The sequence below is a fragment of the Melanerpes formicivorus genome, unplaced genomic scaffold, assembly GCF_026170545.1.
Source record: "Melanerpes formicivorus ecotype bairdi unplaced genomic scaffold, bMelFor1.0.p_v2 SCAF_2, whole genome shotgun sequence".
Taxonomy (NCBI): Eukaryota; Metazoa; Chordata; class Aves; order Piciformes; family Picidae; genus Melanerpes; species Melanerpes formicivorus.
The window spans coordinates 17,621,889-17,638,640 of NW_027142354.1; the positions used below are offsets into that span (position 1 = coordinate 17,621,889).

Consider the following 16,752-nt stretch of genomic DNA (forward strand, 5'->3'; position numbering starts at 1 on the left):
CACATATACTCCATCCTGTCATTCCTGGTTCAGGTGAAGAAAATGAGGTGAAGGTGAGAATCTGCTTTTCCTGCTCGAAGTCAGTCCACAGCAAATCTGGCAATTGCCCAATGTATATAGCAGGTCTCATCTGTAGACTTCCCAGACTTTTCTTGTCTGTTTCTTTTAATTCTGGAGACAGATGCACTGCTTCATTCTGTATTTTCCATCTAACTTCTAACTATGATATGGCAACCGTTTTACATTCCATGAGAAACTCCCAGTCTGTTCTAGAATATAAAAGGTCTCCCTGTTATGTCCAGTGGACTGTGAGAGAAGGAAAGCCATGGACTTAGAGGAATTGCCAAAGGGCAGCAAGTACAGAGAACAGACAGACATTGTAAAAATACACACACAAATACTTCTGTTTAAAATGCAACAGATATTTTCTATTCTCAGATGCTGGAAAATGCATTGGTCTCACATAGAGAGATTGTTGGCAAGAAAGTACCTGGCCCATGTTTGAAAGCATTCCAGGGATACTTACTCCCTTGGGAGACCAGAAACACAAGAGATACCATTTACACTTAATCAAGACTAGCTTGAAACACTGTTAATCTTGTCACAGAGCACAGAGAAAGAACTCATCGTTATCTCCTAGGAACTTGCAAACTTGCCCATGTACTTTTGGACTGAATGTTACCTACTGGCCATCTCTTGCCATGACTATTCAGAGAATGACAACCTAAGTGTGAACCTTCCTAAGTGATATCCGGGGTGTCTCGGATGGATACCAGGCACATGAAAGAAACAGCATTTGCGGCTACAGACTTCCAGGAGCTTTAAGGGGTTTCCTTAAGGGGTCCTGAGAAGCTAATATGCACCAATAGTGTCAGGAAGAACCCATTTGTGCAGTAAACATGATGGCCCCTAGCTCTTTCTGTTCTGTAACCATTTTTTAAACTTAGTAAAAGCATATACATTAAGATAAAAATAAAGGGAACATAGACGTTCTACACTAGAGAAAAAGACAAGCAAAAATTATTTAAAAAAATAAAAGGTTTTCTGGCCATCACCATTCACATGGAACCTCTCCATCTGCTCTGACACTCAGCATTCCTGTACACTCTTACTCTTGTCCAAACAAGTGTGATCACCTTGGTCTCTGGATGCCCACTCTAAGGTGCAGACACCTCCATTTCCTACAGGTGTAGTGTTCTCTGAAGGCTCTCCAGGGAGCTGGTGCATCGGCATTAGAGAAGCAGCACGGGAGTGCCAACCACCGGAGTGGGCCATCACTCAATTTTTCTGACATGGAGATCCCACTAATTGTAAGCACATAAGATCTCTGTCTTTTTCCACACGTTCACCCACATCTCAATCCTTTAGCTGTGCTTAAATACATTTATATATAATCCCCTCTGTGCTACTATTTCTGATTCATCCCTTTCCTCCCACTTCATGAACCCATTAGATTTTTTTTAAATACTTTGACTTTAAAAAGCATATGAAAAGTTGATCATCACTGTCTGATCCCATCTGCTTCTGCATAACGCAGAAATTTCTCCATGAAATGTTCCTTCTGAACATTCTGCAGTTATGTTCCAAACTTTACTGCCTTCTATACCTACACTCAGTTTTTTCCCTGCTTTCACTCTCCTTCATCTCTTTTCCTGTAACTTCAAACCAGTTTGTTGTGTACCTTCATTTTGTATTTCCATTTTAGAAGGTTATGCTGTTTTGAACTCAGCATCCTTCTTTTCCCAGTCCTGAACTCGAAGAAGAGGTGGGAAGGACTGAAACACATCAGTGACATTCCCTGTTAGGGAGCAGCAGGACTGCGACACCTCCATGAGGAAAGGTGAGCCTGGAGTCAGGGAAGACAGTGCCACACAGTAGAGTAGAGTAGAGTAGAGTAGAGTAGAGTAGAGTAGAGTAGAGTAGAGTAGAATAGAATAGACCAGGTTGGAAGACACCTTCAAGATCATCGTGTTCAACCTATTATCCAACCCACCTAATCAATTAAACCATGCAACCAAGCACCCTATCAAGTCTCCTTCTGAACACCTCCAATGATGGTGACTCCACCACCTCCCCAGGCAGCCCATTCCAATGGGCAATCACTCTCTCTGTGTAGAATTTCTTCCTAACCTCCAGCCTAAACCTACCCTGGCACAGCTTGAGACAGTGTCCTCTTGTTCTGGTACTGGCTGCCTGGGAGAAGAGACCAACCTCCGCCTGTCTACAACCTCCCTTCAGGTACTTGTAGAGAGTAATAAGGTATCTATGCAAAGCAGTGCTGGGGACAGTAATGGTTTTGCCATCAAGGAAAAGCAAAGTGACAAGCCAGGCCCCAAGCCAAACCAGTCACCAAGACAGAGATATAGCTGGGCACAAGCCCTCCTACAACACAGTTCAGGCCAAGAGAGGTTGCCTCAGCTCAGGTGGAAGCCCCAGGTGAGGACAAGCAAGGTTTATGAATGCACTGGGGGCCCTGGCACTCTGCTCTGCAGTACTCTGCAAAGCAACTGCTCTCATTCAAGAGATCAAACTGGGAACAATTCCAGGAGTTACAGCCCACAGTAAATATTATCTGGGCAACTCCAAATAACTTTATTAAAGTATTGTTGAATGTTAAATGGTGGAAAGTAGATTATAAGCAAATAAAGCTCAGAATTAGCTTTATCCTGCCCTAGTACATCTACTGATGTAGTAAGCGCCTTAATTCCCAGGCCCCCTAACCTCTGACGGAGACTGGCGTGCTTTTAGTTTCTTTCCCTTTCATTCACACTCCTAGTTGTAACCACATTTAAGGATAATCCACAGATGCTCCTTGTTGTCTTGGCTAATATGTTTGGACTTGATGCTCAAGAGTCAGCTTTGTCTAGACTTAGCATCCTTTTTGACAACCTCAGAAATATTTGATGAGGCATAGTCTCTCCCAGTGTTTGTTTCCTCCTTTTATTTATTTAAATCTGCTGTCACACTGAAATGACGTAGTAACAAAGCACACATCTCTTCTAGTGATCAAGCACAAAAAAAGGTATGTAAAGGTTTATAAAGCAGTCCTAAATCCATTGCAGCTCTCACCTGCATCACGCAACATGCTGCTAAAATTTTCTTTAAAAACCATATAAGACAGGGGAGAAAATTTGTGATTCTTTTTTACTTCATAATGAAAATAAGCCTCTGTGTCCAACCCACTCCCCTTAATAGTTCCCGAATGTTTTTAAGCAAGCAAGCAAACCTGAGCAAAGAAAGAAACATCCAAGAATACAAGGTAAAAAATACACACAGAAATCACAAAATAGCTAACAAAAATATTTACCTAATAAAACATTGGAATAATCACAATGCATTATCTCTTTCCACTTGCAGCTGACTGGGCTGTAGCTGTATTGTGAGGCTGCCTATTGACCTTTCTCACAAGTGTTAGGAGAATGAGCTGAAAATACCCTTGGAGTTGACAGTGACTTGCAGGATTGCTGTTAGCAGCTTAATACAGAGTGCCAGAGGTATTGGCTGCTGTAGAATAATAATGCTACTGCAGCCTGCAACAAAGCTGCTTTAAGGCTTGCAGTATGGTAGACCATAACAGCATCCAGCTTTTGTTAATATGTTCAGTGCTGGATTCCTCTCTATAATGATAAAAGAATAAGATATTCCTCACAGCTGAAGTTGAAATGATGCATAATGCATGTAAAATATCACTGATTTGGTATCACATCTGAAGGATTACAAAACAGCTTAGCAGACTTGATGAGGGACTCAAGCATGCTGCGTAGAAAAAAAGACAGATGGCTTAAGCAGGCAAACTGCAATAACACAGGTGGTGAAAGTTTGAAGAAGCCACGGTTAATGCTGATAAATCCACCTAACAGAATCTCAGAGAGCTGGCACCAGCAGCTCTAAGAAGAAAAATGCAGTAGAAAACCAGGCGGTAAAAGTAGAAGATGCTCCTGAGAAAATGCCTTACTGCACTACAGTGATTGGGCATAGTCCCAGCTTCTGAAATGACAATGTAGCCATGTTCTAGCTCATTTTACAACTAGCCTCTGAACTTTTTATCGCATAGTGTAATAGTGACATGTGGTCAAGGTTATGTATGCCCTTGTTTCAATATGCTATTGAATGTACAAGTAGGAATCTGACAGAAGGGAAAGAGCATTACTTAAAACTATTCAAAAGCAGGTCAGAGATTATTATCTGGTGTAAAAGTTACCGATTTTGAGAGAAACAGTTGGCGACCTTGCAAAGATGATACATACGAGTAAAGTTTTGTGAGGGAAGACAGCCCAACTGAGCAGACAGGTTAAATACACTGGTAAATCCTCCTCTTCTATTTCTTCTTCTCCTGGACATGATTCTGTAGATAAAGTCTAGACGATACACGCCAGTGTAGTGGCTGGCCGTACGTGTGGGCAAGCCTGAGCCTGCAGCGGCACGGCATGGCAAGGCCGAGCTCCTTCCTCGGCGGTCGACTCCCCGGCCCCTGCACGGCGTCAGGCCGTTACCCCAGGACAAGGACACAGTCCCCGCTTCCCGTAGCTGCCGCTTAGCGAACGGCCGGGGCTGGTTGGGCACGGCCCGCCCTGGCCTGGCCTGCCCCTCTCGCTAAACGCCAGCAGCTGCCGCTCAGCGGCTGGCTGCTAAATACGGCGAGGCCGGGCAGGCCGCCGCCGTGCATCTCCTCGATACCCAGTCCCGGACCGTCCGGGCGCGCGCTCTGGCTCGCGCCAAGCCTGTCCCTCCGCGCTCGCCGTCGCGCCGCAGCCAATCAGCAGGCGTGCCGCGGGGCGGGCGGCAGCGGCGGGAGCTGGCGCGCGGCGGCCATGGAGGATGTGTGCGCCAAGTTCGTGTCGCAGAAGATCAGCAAGACGCGCTGGCGGCCCCTGCCCGCCGCCGCACTCCAGCCCCCCGACCTCTTTGCCACAGGTTCCTGGGACAACGAGGTAGCTAGCTAACGAGCGGGCGGGCAGGGGAGAGGGCCAAGACCTGAGGCGCTGCTCGTCCCTCCCGCCGGGGCGTTGGACTGGCGGCGGCACCTCCTGCCCCCTCGCCCTTTCAGCCTTCGCTACTTTGATTGAGAGACTGGGGTCGGAGCTTGCTTTTGAATGTGGGGCCGGGGCATTCTTTTGAATGTGTCTTGCTCACGTTCCAGAGGAAGCCGGGGTCTGCCCCGTGCTCGGCAGGGTTATCCCGTCGGGCGAGCGCTTCCTTGCGGCCGGTGGCAGCTTTCCGAAGGGCGGTGCGCGGCCTGCCGCTGATTGCTTTCCCTGGCTGTAACAAACAGAAGACCGTGACATCTAAGCTGGCTTGCTGTTAGATAGTTTCAAAAGCATTTTCGAGTCAAACTAGTGGTGTCGTTTCCGTACAGGATAACAGGATCTCGATTTGGTCTGTTGGAGATCTTGGAAACACGGGCCTCAATGGCGAATTTCAAGCAGAACCTCAGCTGCTGTGTGACATTAGGCACAATGGTGATGTCATGGACATGCAGGTAACAGAGCAGTGTTGAACACATCTATATATTTTATTTGTCACTTAGGAGAAAGTAAGTGGTAGTTGTCAAAATGAAGGAGGGAAAAAGCAAGTGGAATTAGTTTGTGCGTTGATTTATTTATGTTTTGTGTTGTTGTGGTTATTTGTTTTTTTACTATATCTACCAATAATTTAGGTTACCCTAAAAAATTATCATCTCTGTACTGACGTCAACTAATAGTGCATTTATTATTTCCCTTTAGTTTTTGGATCAAGAGAGAATTGTGGTTGGCTCATCAACAGGAACTGTAACTGTATTCCGTCATCATCAAAATAACCAGGTAAATAACTCGCTTTGGCTTTAAGCTACTGTTCTCTGTAATACAGGTCACTGAGTTTAGTGTAATACTGAAATGACTAGATCAAGAAACATGTGCATACTAGAACCAAATTTTAAAAGCTTTGGCTTTATACATACAAATAAAAAGGCATTTTGCACACATATTAGATTAATTAGATTCCAGAGCCAGGTAGACTAGGGTATCTGTTAGTATGCATTTGTAACCAAATAGTCCGTTCACTGAAAGCATGCCTTAAGAGTTTAGATTGTTTTGGGGAGTGGCTGTTAATGGGATTGTACATGTATTGTTTAAAATGCAATTGAAAACAATACTATTTTTAACCTGCATTACTAGAGTTTTTGCATTCTTGAACTTCATGACTCGTGTTGAATTTCTTCTCATGAGTGTTATGTGAGGGAAGATATGTAAACTCACTAGTCTATGGATTATACATCACTGAAGCTAAACATGTAATGACTTTAATATATTCACAATGACACAGTAAAGAATAATGGCTCTTAATAGCTTGATATATTACCTGAAATAAACTAAATTGCTTGCAGTCAAAATTTAAGTCTGACCTTATATTTTTTAAAGATTCCATCTCTTTTTCCCATGGCCTCAGGAAAGATTGAAAGGATAATTCTACTTTATAAATAGATAGCATTCTTTATGATTTTAGGCTCACATGAAAAAGGTGCTTCAGTGAAGGGTTGTATGCTCAAGAGTTGAGGAAAATTTAGATCTCTGATTCATATTTGTACAGGAGATTCTCATTCCTGGGATGTGATGTGTGGCTTTCCTGGAGTTTGTTTCTGGGTTTGTGAGTACTGCATAAGTTTTAGTCTATCACAGTCATTATCTAACAGCAGAATTTTATGTCTGGTTACTACTTAGACTTTATCCGCCAACCAGCGGTGGGAGAAAGCTCATTATCACGTGGACCAAGAAACATCTTGTGGTGGCGCAGCATGTACTGGCGTCATCTGCAACAACCCAGAAATTGTTACTGTTGGAGAAGATGGTAGAATAAATCTGTTCAGAGCTGACCAAAAGGATGCAGTAAGAACTATAGGTAAGTGAAAGAACTGTTTAGATTAGTTTGATGGGGTTTGTTTAATTTTTAGCTTTTCAAATAATAAAACAAAACAAGGCAGTTGAGAATTGAATTAAATATTGCAAGTTGAATGTGCTTGCTCCAGATTATATTTGTATTCCTGCAGATTTCAGATCTTTCAGATGTATTTTAATATTCAGGTTTTTGCCAGTTAATGTATAAGCTGATGTGTCAAAGCTAACATTGTAAGCTTTTGTTTCATCTAGAATTATTAAATGCAATGACAGTTCACCTGAAATATGGCTAGATTTCAAGAAGTATTGTGTTCCAAGGTCTTCATGGCTGGTGGTCAGTGAAATGGCAATTTCAGTTCACTACTAAGATTAACTGTTGTGGTGTTCCCCAAAAAACTATTTCTCTGTGACTAAAGGAAAACAACCAGAAACCACTGTTTGTACCCTGTTCTGCCAGATACCACATCTTACAATGATCACTTCTCCTGTAGTGAAAAAGCTCCACATTTCCTGAAGTCATAGATTATGTGATAGAGAAAGGTATTTGTGAAAATTGTCAAAACTTGGTTGTTCCCAACTCTTCTGTCATGTTAGTCTCATGGAAATAGAATACAGGCCTGTAGCATCTGTTGCAAATGAAACTTAATAGCAGAAATAGTTTCAAGGACAGTAACTATGTTAGTAGCATTACTGAGCCAGGACCCTCTCCCTGAAACTTCAGTTTGACACACCACCTGGGTTTCTCCTCAAGCAAAATCTTTCTTCTAACGGATGAAGGAATTTACACAGTGATAAGCCAATTAAGGAAGGAAGAGCTCTGGGATTTCTAGATGGGGTACTTGTGTGTGCATGTCTGTATATACAGACACAAGATAAATCCTATTAATTGAATACAGTCCTTTACTAAAGCTCCTTGAGACTTTCTATAGGAAACCTTTCTATGTTTTCTTGGGTTTTTTTAAGTAGCAGAGCATGAGGCAGATTTTATTAGCACATGCACACAAAACATGGTAACTTCCCCTTTGAGGAGTGAAAACACTAAGTAGTTTAAAAGGATTATTTTATTTTTAGTTTTTACTTTTATGCAGGTACCAACACAAGTGTTCTGGTACAAGTTTAATAGAGTAGAATGTTTTGCTAACTTACAGGAAGCAGGTGTCTGAAAAGAAAATCTGTATTGTTCACTGGGCAATTACTTAATGCTTACATACAGATATAATAATGTGCAACATTCAGGTTGTTAGTTTTCTTAGTGCTCACCTGATAGTACCATGTGAAAATGCTTGCTTTGTAGTAGCATCAGCCAGTATTATGTTGCAGAAAGACTTTTCATTGAGATTTGTTGGCACGTTAAACAGTTAAGAAATCACATGTATATTAATTTGGAAATGGGAAGAAAATGTTAAAACAGAAGTGGTCTATAAGTAAGTCAATCATACCTATGACTTGGTTAGTGAAGCTTACCTGGAGCCATAGAATAAAAGGACTGTTTTGTTTGGAAAAGACCATCTGCCTAACACTACCATGGTCATTAAACTATGTCCCAAAGTGTTATGTCTATATGTTGGGGGTTTTTTAGCACCTCCAGGAATGGCAACTCCACCACATCCATGGATATCCTCTTCCAATGCCTGACCACACTTTCTGTAATTAAATTATTCCTAGTATCTAAACTTTTCCTGGCACAGCTTGAGACCATTTCCTCTTGATACTAGGGAGAAGAGATTGAGCCCACCTCACTACTATCTTCTTTCAGTATCCAGGCTAAATAATCCCTGTTCCCTCAGCTGTTCCTCATAAGACTCGTTCTCCAGGCTGTTCCTCAGCTTCATTGCCCTTCTCTAGACACACTCCAGTAACTCAGTATCTTTCCTGTAGTGAGGGGCCTAAAACTGAACACAGTATTTAAGGTGTGGCCTCAGTAGTGCTGAGTATAGGGCCACAATCGGGATACAGGCCAGGAATACTCTTCAGCTATTTGTCAGTCTTAGCACACTGCTGGCTCATGTTCAGCTGGCTGTCAACCAGAACCCCCCTGTCTTTTTCTGCTGGGCAGCTTCCCAGTCACTCTTCCCCAAGCTTGTGGCGTTGTATGGGGTTGGTGTGCCCCAAGTGCAGAACCTGTCACTTGGCTTTGTTAAACCTCACGCAGTTGACCTTGGACCATCAATCCAGCCTGTCCATATCCCTCTGCAGAGCCTTTTTACCTTGGAGCAAATCAGCCCTGACACCCAATTTGGTGTCATCTATAAACTTACTGATCCTCTTATCCAGATCATTTATAAAGGTATTAAACAAGACTAGCTCCCAAACTGAACCCTAGGTAACACCACTTGTGATCGACTGCCAACTGAATTTAGTTCCATTCACCACCACTCTTTGGAGTGCTAATATTTTTGTAGTAGGATTTCCTGTTCTCTTTAACAGCAGAAGCCAAATTAATTTCTAGATGGACTTTGACCCTTCTAGTTTCTCACTGCTTAGCCTTACAATAACTTAGAACATAGAATAAACCAGGTTGGAAGAGACCTTCAAGATCATCACATCCAACCCATCAACCAATCCAACCCACCTAAACAACTAAACCATGGCACCAAGCACCCCATCAAATCTCCTCCTGAACACCTCCAATGATGGTGACTCCACCACCTCCCTGGGCAGCACATTCCAATGGCCAATCACTCTCTATAGAACTTCTTCCTAATATCCAACCTAAACCTCCCCTGGCGCAGCCTGAGACTGTGTCCTCTTATTCTGGTACTGGCTGCCTGGGAGAAGAGCCTGTCTACAACCTCCCTTCAGGTAGTTGTAGAGAGCAATAAGGTCACCCCTGAGTCTCCACCTCTCCAGGCTAAGCAACCCCAGCTCCCTCAGTCTCTCCTCATAGGTAGTCCTCTTGAGTGGCCTGCCCCTTCTGCCAAATGCCATAAACTCTCATTTTTTGCCTGAGCTGCAGCTAATGTTCTCTGTTCAGCTAGACTGGTTTTCTTCACCACCTAATGGTCCTTTGACTTCCTCTGCACCACAAAGACTTCCGACGTGAAGAATGTCCAGCCTTTCTGGACTCCCATGCCCTTCAGGACTGCCTCCCAAGGGACTCTGTCAACCAGCCTAAGTCTGCCTTCCTGAAGTCCAAGGTGGCAGTTCTGCTGACCTCCTCCTTTCCTTCTCCAACAATCAAGATCTAATCTTTCATGGTTGATGTGCCCGAGAAGATCTCCAATCCTCATGCTCCACAAGTCCTTCTCTGTTCACAAACAACAGATCCAGCAAGGTGCCTTCCTTAGTTAGCTTCCTGACACAGCTGGTGAGGAAGCCATCTTCCATACACTCCAGGAACTTCCAGGACTGCTCCCTCTCTGCCATTTTATATTTCCAGCAGGTATTTGGTAAATTGAAGTCCCCCATGAGAACCAAGGCAATCAATAATTATACTTAACCCAGCTGCTTACAGAGTATTTTATCTGTCTATTCATCCTGGTTGGGTGGTTTATAACACAAAAGGACCTGAAAGAAAGGTTTTCCGTTTACTTACCAATAAACAGGGTGTAATTCCAGTTTGGCTTTAGAGGCAGGGATAGATACCACATTGATAGTTCTTGAAGAAGGTCTAAAGAAAGTTGGTGAATTAAGTTCTTGCATATACAGCTGCCTGGTGTTTTTAGCCAGAGCTACTGTTTCTTGTGTTCAAAAGAAGAAAAGCATTATGGAAATCTCCATAGCTTGCCCCTTGCCAGGGGATGCAGGAGACTCATCATACAGAAAACTCTTATGAAAGCCATGGATTTGGCTAATTAGATTCCTGTTCCTAGGAACTGGAAAGAAACCTTATGGATTAACAACTAGTTCTGTAAGCACTGGAGCTAATTAAATCTTACAGAATTGTCTCAGTAATGTTTCTTATAGGTGGCAAGGGCTCCTTTTTCACAAGGTACCCTTGCAAGACTTAAAATTGTCAGTCTCTGCCCCTGGAAATACAGAGTGGTTCTAAGCATGTTTAAGCAGATTGTGATTGTTTGAGGCTGTGCCTTTAAGAAAGGGACAGTGCTGGAACACTCTGGCTGAATGTTTTAGTATCAAAATGAAAACATGATATTCTAAACGCATTTCATTGGTAGAATGCAACTTTAAGTTTTAGTTCAGTTGGAATTTTTCTCAGTTTCCCTCTGTCCTGCTTTTCCAGCCTGTCTGCTTCTGAGCAACCAGCCGAAGTTTGACCTTGAATGTCAGATGAGCAAAACTAATCCCTGCATGCACTTTGAAGCCTAATAAGAATTTTCCTCCTTAATATACTCCTTTTCCCTCTCTCTAGCCCTTTTTGGGGAAAAAAAGGAGGTAGGGGGAGAGAGGGGGTACCGAGGGGGAACCCTCCTCTGTCCGGAGGAGGGAGTCTTGTTCTGTATTATTTTCTTTGCTGTGTATTTCTGTATATATATTGTAAATACTGTATATTGTGTGTATATATGACCTGCATTCCATGTTGCTTGTGAATACAGCTCTACCCATTTGCTTCTCTGACTGAGCTAGCTGTGGTTTCTTTCTTTGTGGGGGAGGGAGAGCTAGGCCTTCTCTCAACCACCACACAGATGTGTTGTACTTTCCAGAAAGAGTTGTTTGAACATAAATACATGGACAGTAGCATTTCACAGGTTTACCTGAATGCTTTCCTTATCTCTTTTGCAGATAATGCAGACAGCAGTACACTCCATGCTGTGACTTTCCTTCGCACAACTGAAATCTTGACAGTAAATTCAATTGGACAGTTAAAAATATGGGACCTCAGACAACAAAGAAATGAACCATCTCAAATATTTTCTTTGTAAGACCTTAATTTTTTGAAATATTTACTGAGAAGTATATGCTACTTTGTATAAGCTGATTTAAACTGTTCATGCCTTCTTGACAGTGGCATAATTACTGATTTGTTTAATTTTTTTAATACTTTTTTATGTCAAAGGTGTTTAACTCTGGTGTTTAAAAAAATCAAAAGCAGACTCTGCTTAGTGGCTGAATTACTATCACAGAATGGTAGGGTTTGGAAGGGACCTCTGGAGATCATCTAGTCAAATCCCCTTGCTAATGCAGTTACACCTAGATCAGGTTACACAGGAACATACCCAGGCAAGTTTTGATAATCTCCAGTGCAGGACACTCCAAAAGGAGCCACTCTGGGCAGCCTGTTGCAGTGCTCTGTCACCCTCAAACTAAAGTATTGAGGCTGAGCATTGTATTTCGGTGTTCTGTTTTATTATTGAATTCTTGAAGGACTGTTGGACTTGTTTGTTTTGTCTTTAAAAAGAGCAAACGTACAAAAAAATGAACAACCAAAACACAGCCTTCGATCCAACACTCTTTCCCTAATTAAATATTCTTTGCATCTGTGTTTCTTCACAGGCCTAATACAGAGTTTTTAGCATTTGAAATGTATTTGAATGGTAACTATGTGTCTTATAAGGTATTGTGAGAAAACAGGCTGAGATAGATTCAAATCCTGTTGTTTGTGTAACCATCTATATTGCTGTTAATAGGCTGTGGTTTAAGTACCTGGTTTTGTTGGTGCCCTGTCTCCCGTTGTAACTCTTAATACATGTTGCAAGCATAATTATAACATGAATTCCTGAGTAACCTTCTTACTGTTGCAGGTTTATTTAGAATATTGCCTGTATGCAAGGTTTTCTCACTCCTGTAAAGGATTGTGCCTGTATACTACAGGGTACAGAACCTGATGCTCATCCAGTTGTGCCTTCATGTTACTGCCATACCTGTAATTTCCAGTAGATGTCCTGTGGCTTCAGCCTGTAATAACTGATGCTACAGGAACTGAAGTTGCAATCAATACCCTTAACTTGATTTTCAATGCTCTTAGAGATTAAAAAGGAGAAAACAGAGGCTGAGTAACAAATTCGTGGTTGGGTGCTGTGTTTTTGTTGTTGTTGTAGTTGTTGTGGTTTGGTTGGTTTGTTTTTCTTTTCCTTTTTTTTTTCTTTTGCAGGACGGGTGACAGAGTTCCACTGCACTGTGTGGACAGGCATCCCAATCAGCAGCATATTGTGGCCACAGGGGGCCAGGATGGGATGCTGAGTATATGGGATATTAGGCAGAATACTATGCCAGTGTCCCTGCTTAATGCTCATGAAGCAGAAAGTAAGTATCTGAAATGGCGGGAGGCAGGGGAATAGGATCTGAGTAAAGTTTTCAATTTCTGCAAAAAAATTAGCTGTTGTACCTGTGATAGAAAATCATCACATAGTTGTGAACAAGATAGCAATTAATTTGGGGCTGAAAATTTCCTGGCAGTGCCACAGTTATATTTAAGGAGTAAAAAAGTTTCTTGATGTTCAGTTTTACTGACTTAAATATCTTTTTCACAGTTGTGTTACTTAGACACAAAATAATAATGTGTATGCTGGGAAGGAATGCATGCTGTGTGCAGACTGAAACTTAATATTGGGGAAGATTGCATGAGACAGTATTCTCTTACCTGAGTGTCTGAATTCAGATAAGATGTTAACTTTTAACAATTCTCACAGTACTGAAAATTCAGCAAAATAGAGCCTTGTTTTTGTTGGCTTGGGTTTTTTTCTCTTCCCCTCCCAGGGGATCAAAAACTGCAGTGAGCAACTAAGGATGGGGGTTTGGGTCTCCTACCCACATAGACTTAGAATGGAAAGTTTTGGTGTAGCCCTGCATGTTTTTAAGTAAATGTCCACATCATGCACTGAGGGAAGCACTTGATAATTGTTTAGAAGTGGTTCTGTTTGATACTTTGTTGGTTTTGTTTTGTCTGATATTTCCAGTGTGGGAAGTTCACTTCCATCCCTCCAACCCTGATCACTTATTTACATGTTCTGAAGATGGGTCTTTATGGCACTGGGATACTTCCACAGATGTAGCCGATAAACCATCTTTTCTTCATCAAGGTGAGAATGTTTTAAGTCAGTCTGCACTGAGTTTGTCAGTTGGCAACATAAAGTCGATGTTTTCATGTCACCCAATTAATAATACTGTCCTAAGAGAGAAAATGAAAACCTGGTTCCTTTTTGTTTAGAAAGAAAGCCTTGATAGGCACTTCAGGAAAACGACCTGTAAATCTCAGAGTTCTGCAAGTTGTTTTGTGGTCTGGTTTTTGGTGGGTTTTGTAAATGTATGTAGTTTTTAATCTGCTTTACTGCACTCAATGTGCAAAGGGGCACATGTGGTATTTTAAAGATGGATCGTCTTCACCTAGAAATGGTATCTAGAACAGACCAGAAGGCAGCCTAGGTGACATTACTATCTGAGTCTCGGAGATAAAATTGTAATAACAAAGTAATTGATAAGTTAAGAGGATGCTGGAATTATGAATTTATTAGGAAAATTCAACATTATAATTGGAACTTCTGTTTAATAAAAGTGGATCCCTTTGTATCAGGGTAGGATTGTAATTAAAGATACGATACTGACTTAATGTAAACACAAACACTTTCACATTCTCGTCACAAAAACTGCTTAATTGCTTACTACTTAAGACTGTAAATAGTGGGGAAACGTTCAGATGTCATCTGTCGCCTTTGAATTCAAAGTTGCCATTCAAAGGGCAGTTCTGTGTTGGGAAACAATAGGATAAGTGATTCAAGTTGCGCTTTGCGTGTTTGCAGGTATATTAAGTATACAGCTCTTCGCACTACCTCAGCCACTTGTTAATTGTTTGCGGAACACTAGTTCTCGAACCAGGAGACTTCAGGTTGAATGTAAAATGTGATATGGGGAAAATTCAAACTCAGGCATATCACTTGATGTAGAGGATGGTAGGGAGTAAGTGCTATTAAAGCAAAGCTGATGCCCCAAATATAGCAAGACGCTACATAAACAGACTTCTGTTCTTAGGTATGTCCTTGCTGAGACTGAAGTCTCTGGCTAGAAAAACTTGTGGACTCTTATTTAGTGAGATGAGTTCATAGATGTTCTGACCTGTTTGTCTTAACTGAGGACAGAACTGGTTGCAGGTTTCTGTAATCACTTCAAGGACTTTTTTGGTGCTTTTAAAAATAGTTATCTTTTCCTTGTTTTGCCAAAGAGACAACAACATCTGTTAACTGTTAAGCTGAAAACTAACTTAAATGTAAAGTGATATTCTCATTGTGTCTGTCCCATACCTACTACGTTTCTCCAAATTCTGAGAATAATGTAAACTAAATCGGAATTTACTTTCCTCTCTTCCCTCTCTCCCTCACCTTCAGGAGGAAGAAATACTACCTATTTTTCCCACAGTACCATTAATCAGTCTGTAGTAAGTGCCTGGCTGAGCAACGATCCTACTAAAGACCGCATGGAAATCACCAACTTAATTCCAAATCAGACTTTGTCTGTGAATACTTTAGATGTTTTGGGACCATGCCTAGTATATGGTACTGATGCAGAGGCTATTTATGTAAACAGACAAATTTTTGCATGAAATTACTCTGGTATCTCTTCGAAATATTTGTCACCTTCAGCTACTGGGAAATGTCAGCTTCATTCTGAATGATGCTCATTAGTCTATTATCAGCATGTGGAGGAAAGGTCAACATCTTGGCCCTGGTACTGCAGAAGAAAGGTAAAGTACCTCAGATTCTGACTACTGTCACTCATTGATGCTTGAGGGTGGGTAACTCTTGTACTACATGTTGAAACAGTAATTATAATGTTAATTTCTTCCCCAGTGCCTGTTGGGTTTGGTACACAGGAAAGTAGTAACTAGGGCAAGATACTTGCTGTAAACTGATGTCCATAATATGCTTGCACATACAAAGCAAAACAAAGATAAACTCCCTGGGTTGTTTGTTTTTTTTTTGGCTTGTTGATTGGTTTGGGGTTATTGTTATGTTTTGTTTTTTATCCTGTAAAGATATTTTTGAAGTATTAATTCTAAGGGCAAATTATGGGGTTCATTGAAATCCTTTTTATGTCAGCTGAGAGAGATGGGGTTTTTTAAAATGAGCTTTTTATATATTTCAGGGAACATAATTTTCTATGTTAGTTCATGCAAATTGGAAAGAAAAACCGTTAAAGCTGTGAAATGTGAAAGGTTCTGTTGGAATCTTAGCATTTTGGTAACCGTATTTACAGCTTCATCATAGATGCTGCAAGCTAAAACTTGACAACGTGCTTGTAACACTCAACAGAGGATTTTTTTTTTCTTTATTTTTTTTAATAGTTAAGAGGTCATAACTGACAGATGTGTTGGCTGTTTTCAAGTGTGAGAACAAGACTTTATAAATTTGAGACACATTCTTTGTCACGATCAAAATTTCATATCCAGTTTGTTGCAGTCTTTGAAAAGTTTAAATTTTATGATTACTGTTGTACCTACCTTTTGTTGCAGAGAACCCTTTCTCTTTTTTAATAAAAAAGTTTTGCACAAGGCTACTGGTCTGACTTACTAAATAATTTGAGTGGACACACTTGTCGTCACCCTTGCAGGAAGGTAAAACTAAGTAAGTTGGACTCATCGTGGGGATGCAGTCTGAAGAATGGAAGGAAACCTAGGGCTTTGGGCAGCAGATTAAGTTAAATGATTTTAGAGGGCATTTTCCATCCAAATCGCTTTAGAGCTACATCTGCAAGAATAGCTTTTTTTTGAAGTGCTAAAAGTACCTGAGTTTTTTACGTGTCTTGCTGGAGGAGATGGATGCTGGCCTGGGGACTGGGCTGTCCTCCCTTCATACAGGAATGTACAGGGGGCGCCAGCAGGCTCGTTAGCTTATCAAAGTTTGCTTCCCCGTTTGAAATGCAACACTCCGCCTGAAAAGAAAGGGTCGGGATGTGACTGATGGGGGTTTCTTCCTGGTGATTTACACGAATCATGGATCACGGGGGATCGGCAACACTTTTTCCTATTAGAAATCCATTGAGAGCGGTA

At 41.5% G+C, this 16,752-nt stretch overlaps 1 protein-coding gene across 1 annotated transcript; it reads left to right on the top strand.

Annotated features, from left to right (window-relative positions):
• The first annotated feature begins 4,784 nt into the window (after positions 1 to 4,784).
• Positions 4,785 to 16,254, top strand: NUP43 (nucleoporin 43). The gene is made up of 8 exons (XM_068152064.1): positions 4,785 to 4,931; positions 5,357 to 5,479; positions 5,724 to 5,801; positions 6,699 to 6,876; positions 11,556 to 11,691; positions 12,865 to 13,016; positions 13,670 to 13,792; positions 15,092 to 16,254. The coding sequence occupies exons 1-8, from the start codon at positions 4,812 to 4,814 to the stop codon at positions 15,304 to 15,306; spliced, it is 1,125 nt and encodes a 374-aa protein (XP_068008165.1). The 5' UTR covers positions 4,785 to 4,811; the 3' UTR covers positions 15,307 to 16,254.
• Positions 16,255 to 16,752: the final 498 nt, after the last annotated feature.

Coding starts and splice junctions, on each gene's coding strand:
- NUP43 (XM_068152064.1), top strand. CDS start 4,812: ATGGAGGATGTGTGCGCCAAGTTCGTGTCGCAGAAGATCAGCAAGACG. Junction 4,932..5,356: donor CAGGTTCCTGGGACAACGAG/GTAGCTAGCTAA, acceptor GTTTCCGTACAG/GATAACAGGATCTCGATTTG. Junction 11,692..12,864: donor CCATCTCAAATATTTTCTTT/GTAAGACCTTAA, acceptor TTTCTTTTGCAG/GACGGGTGACAGAGTTCCAC.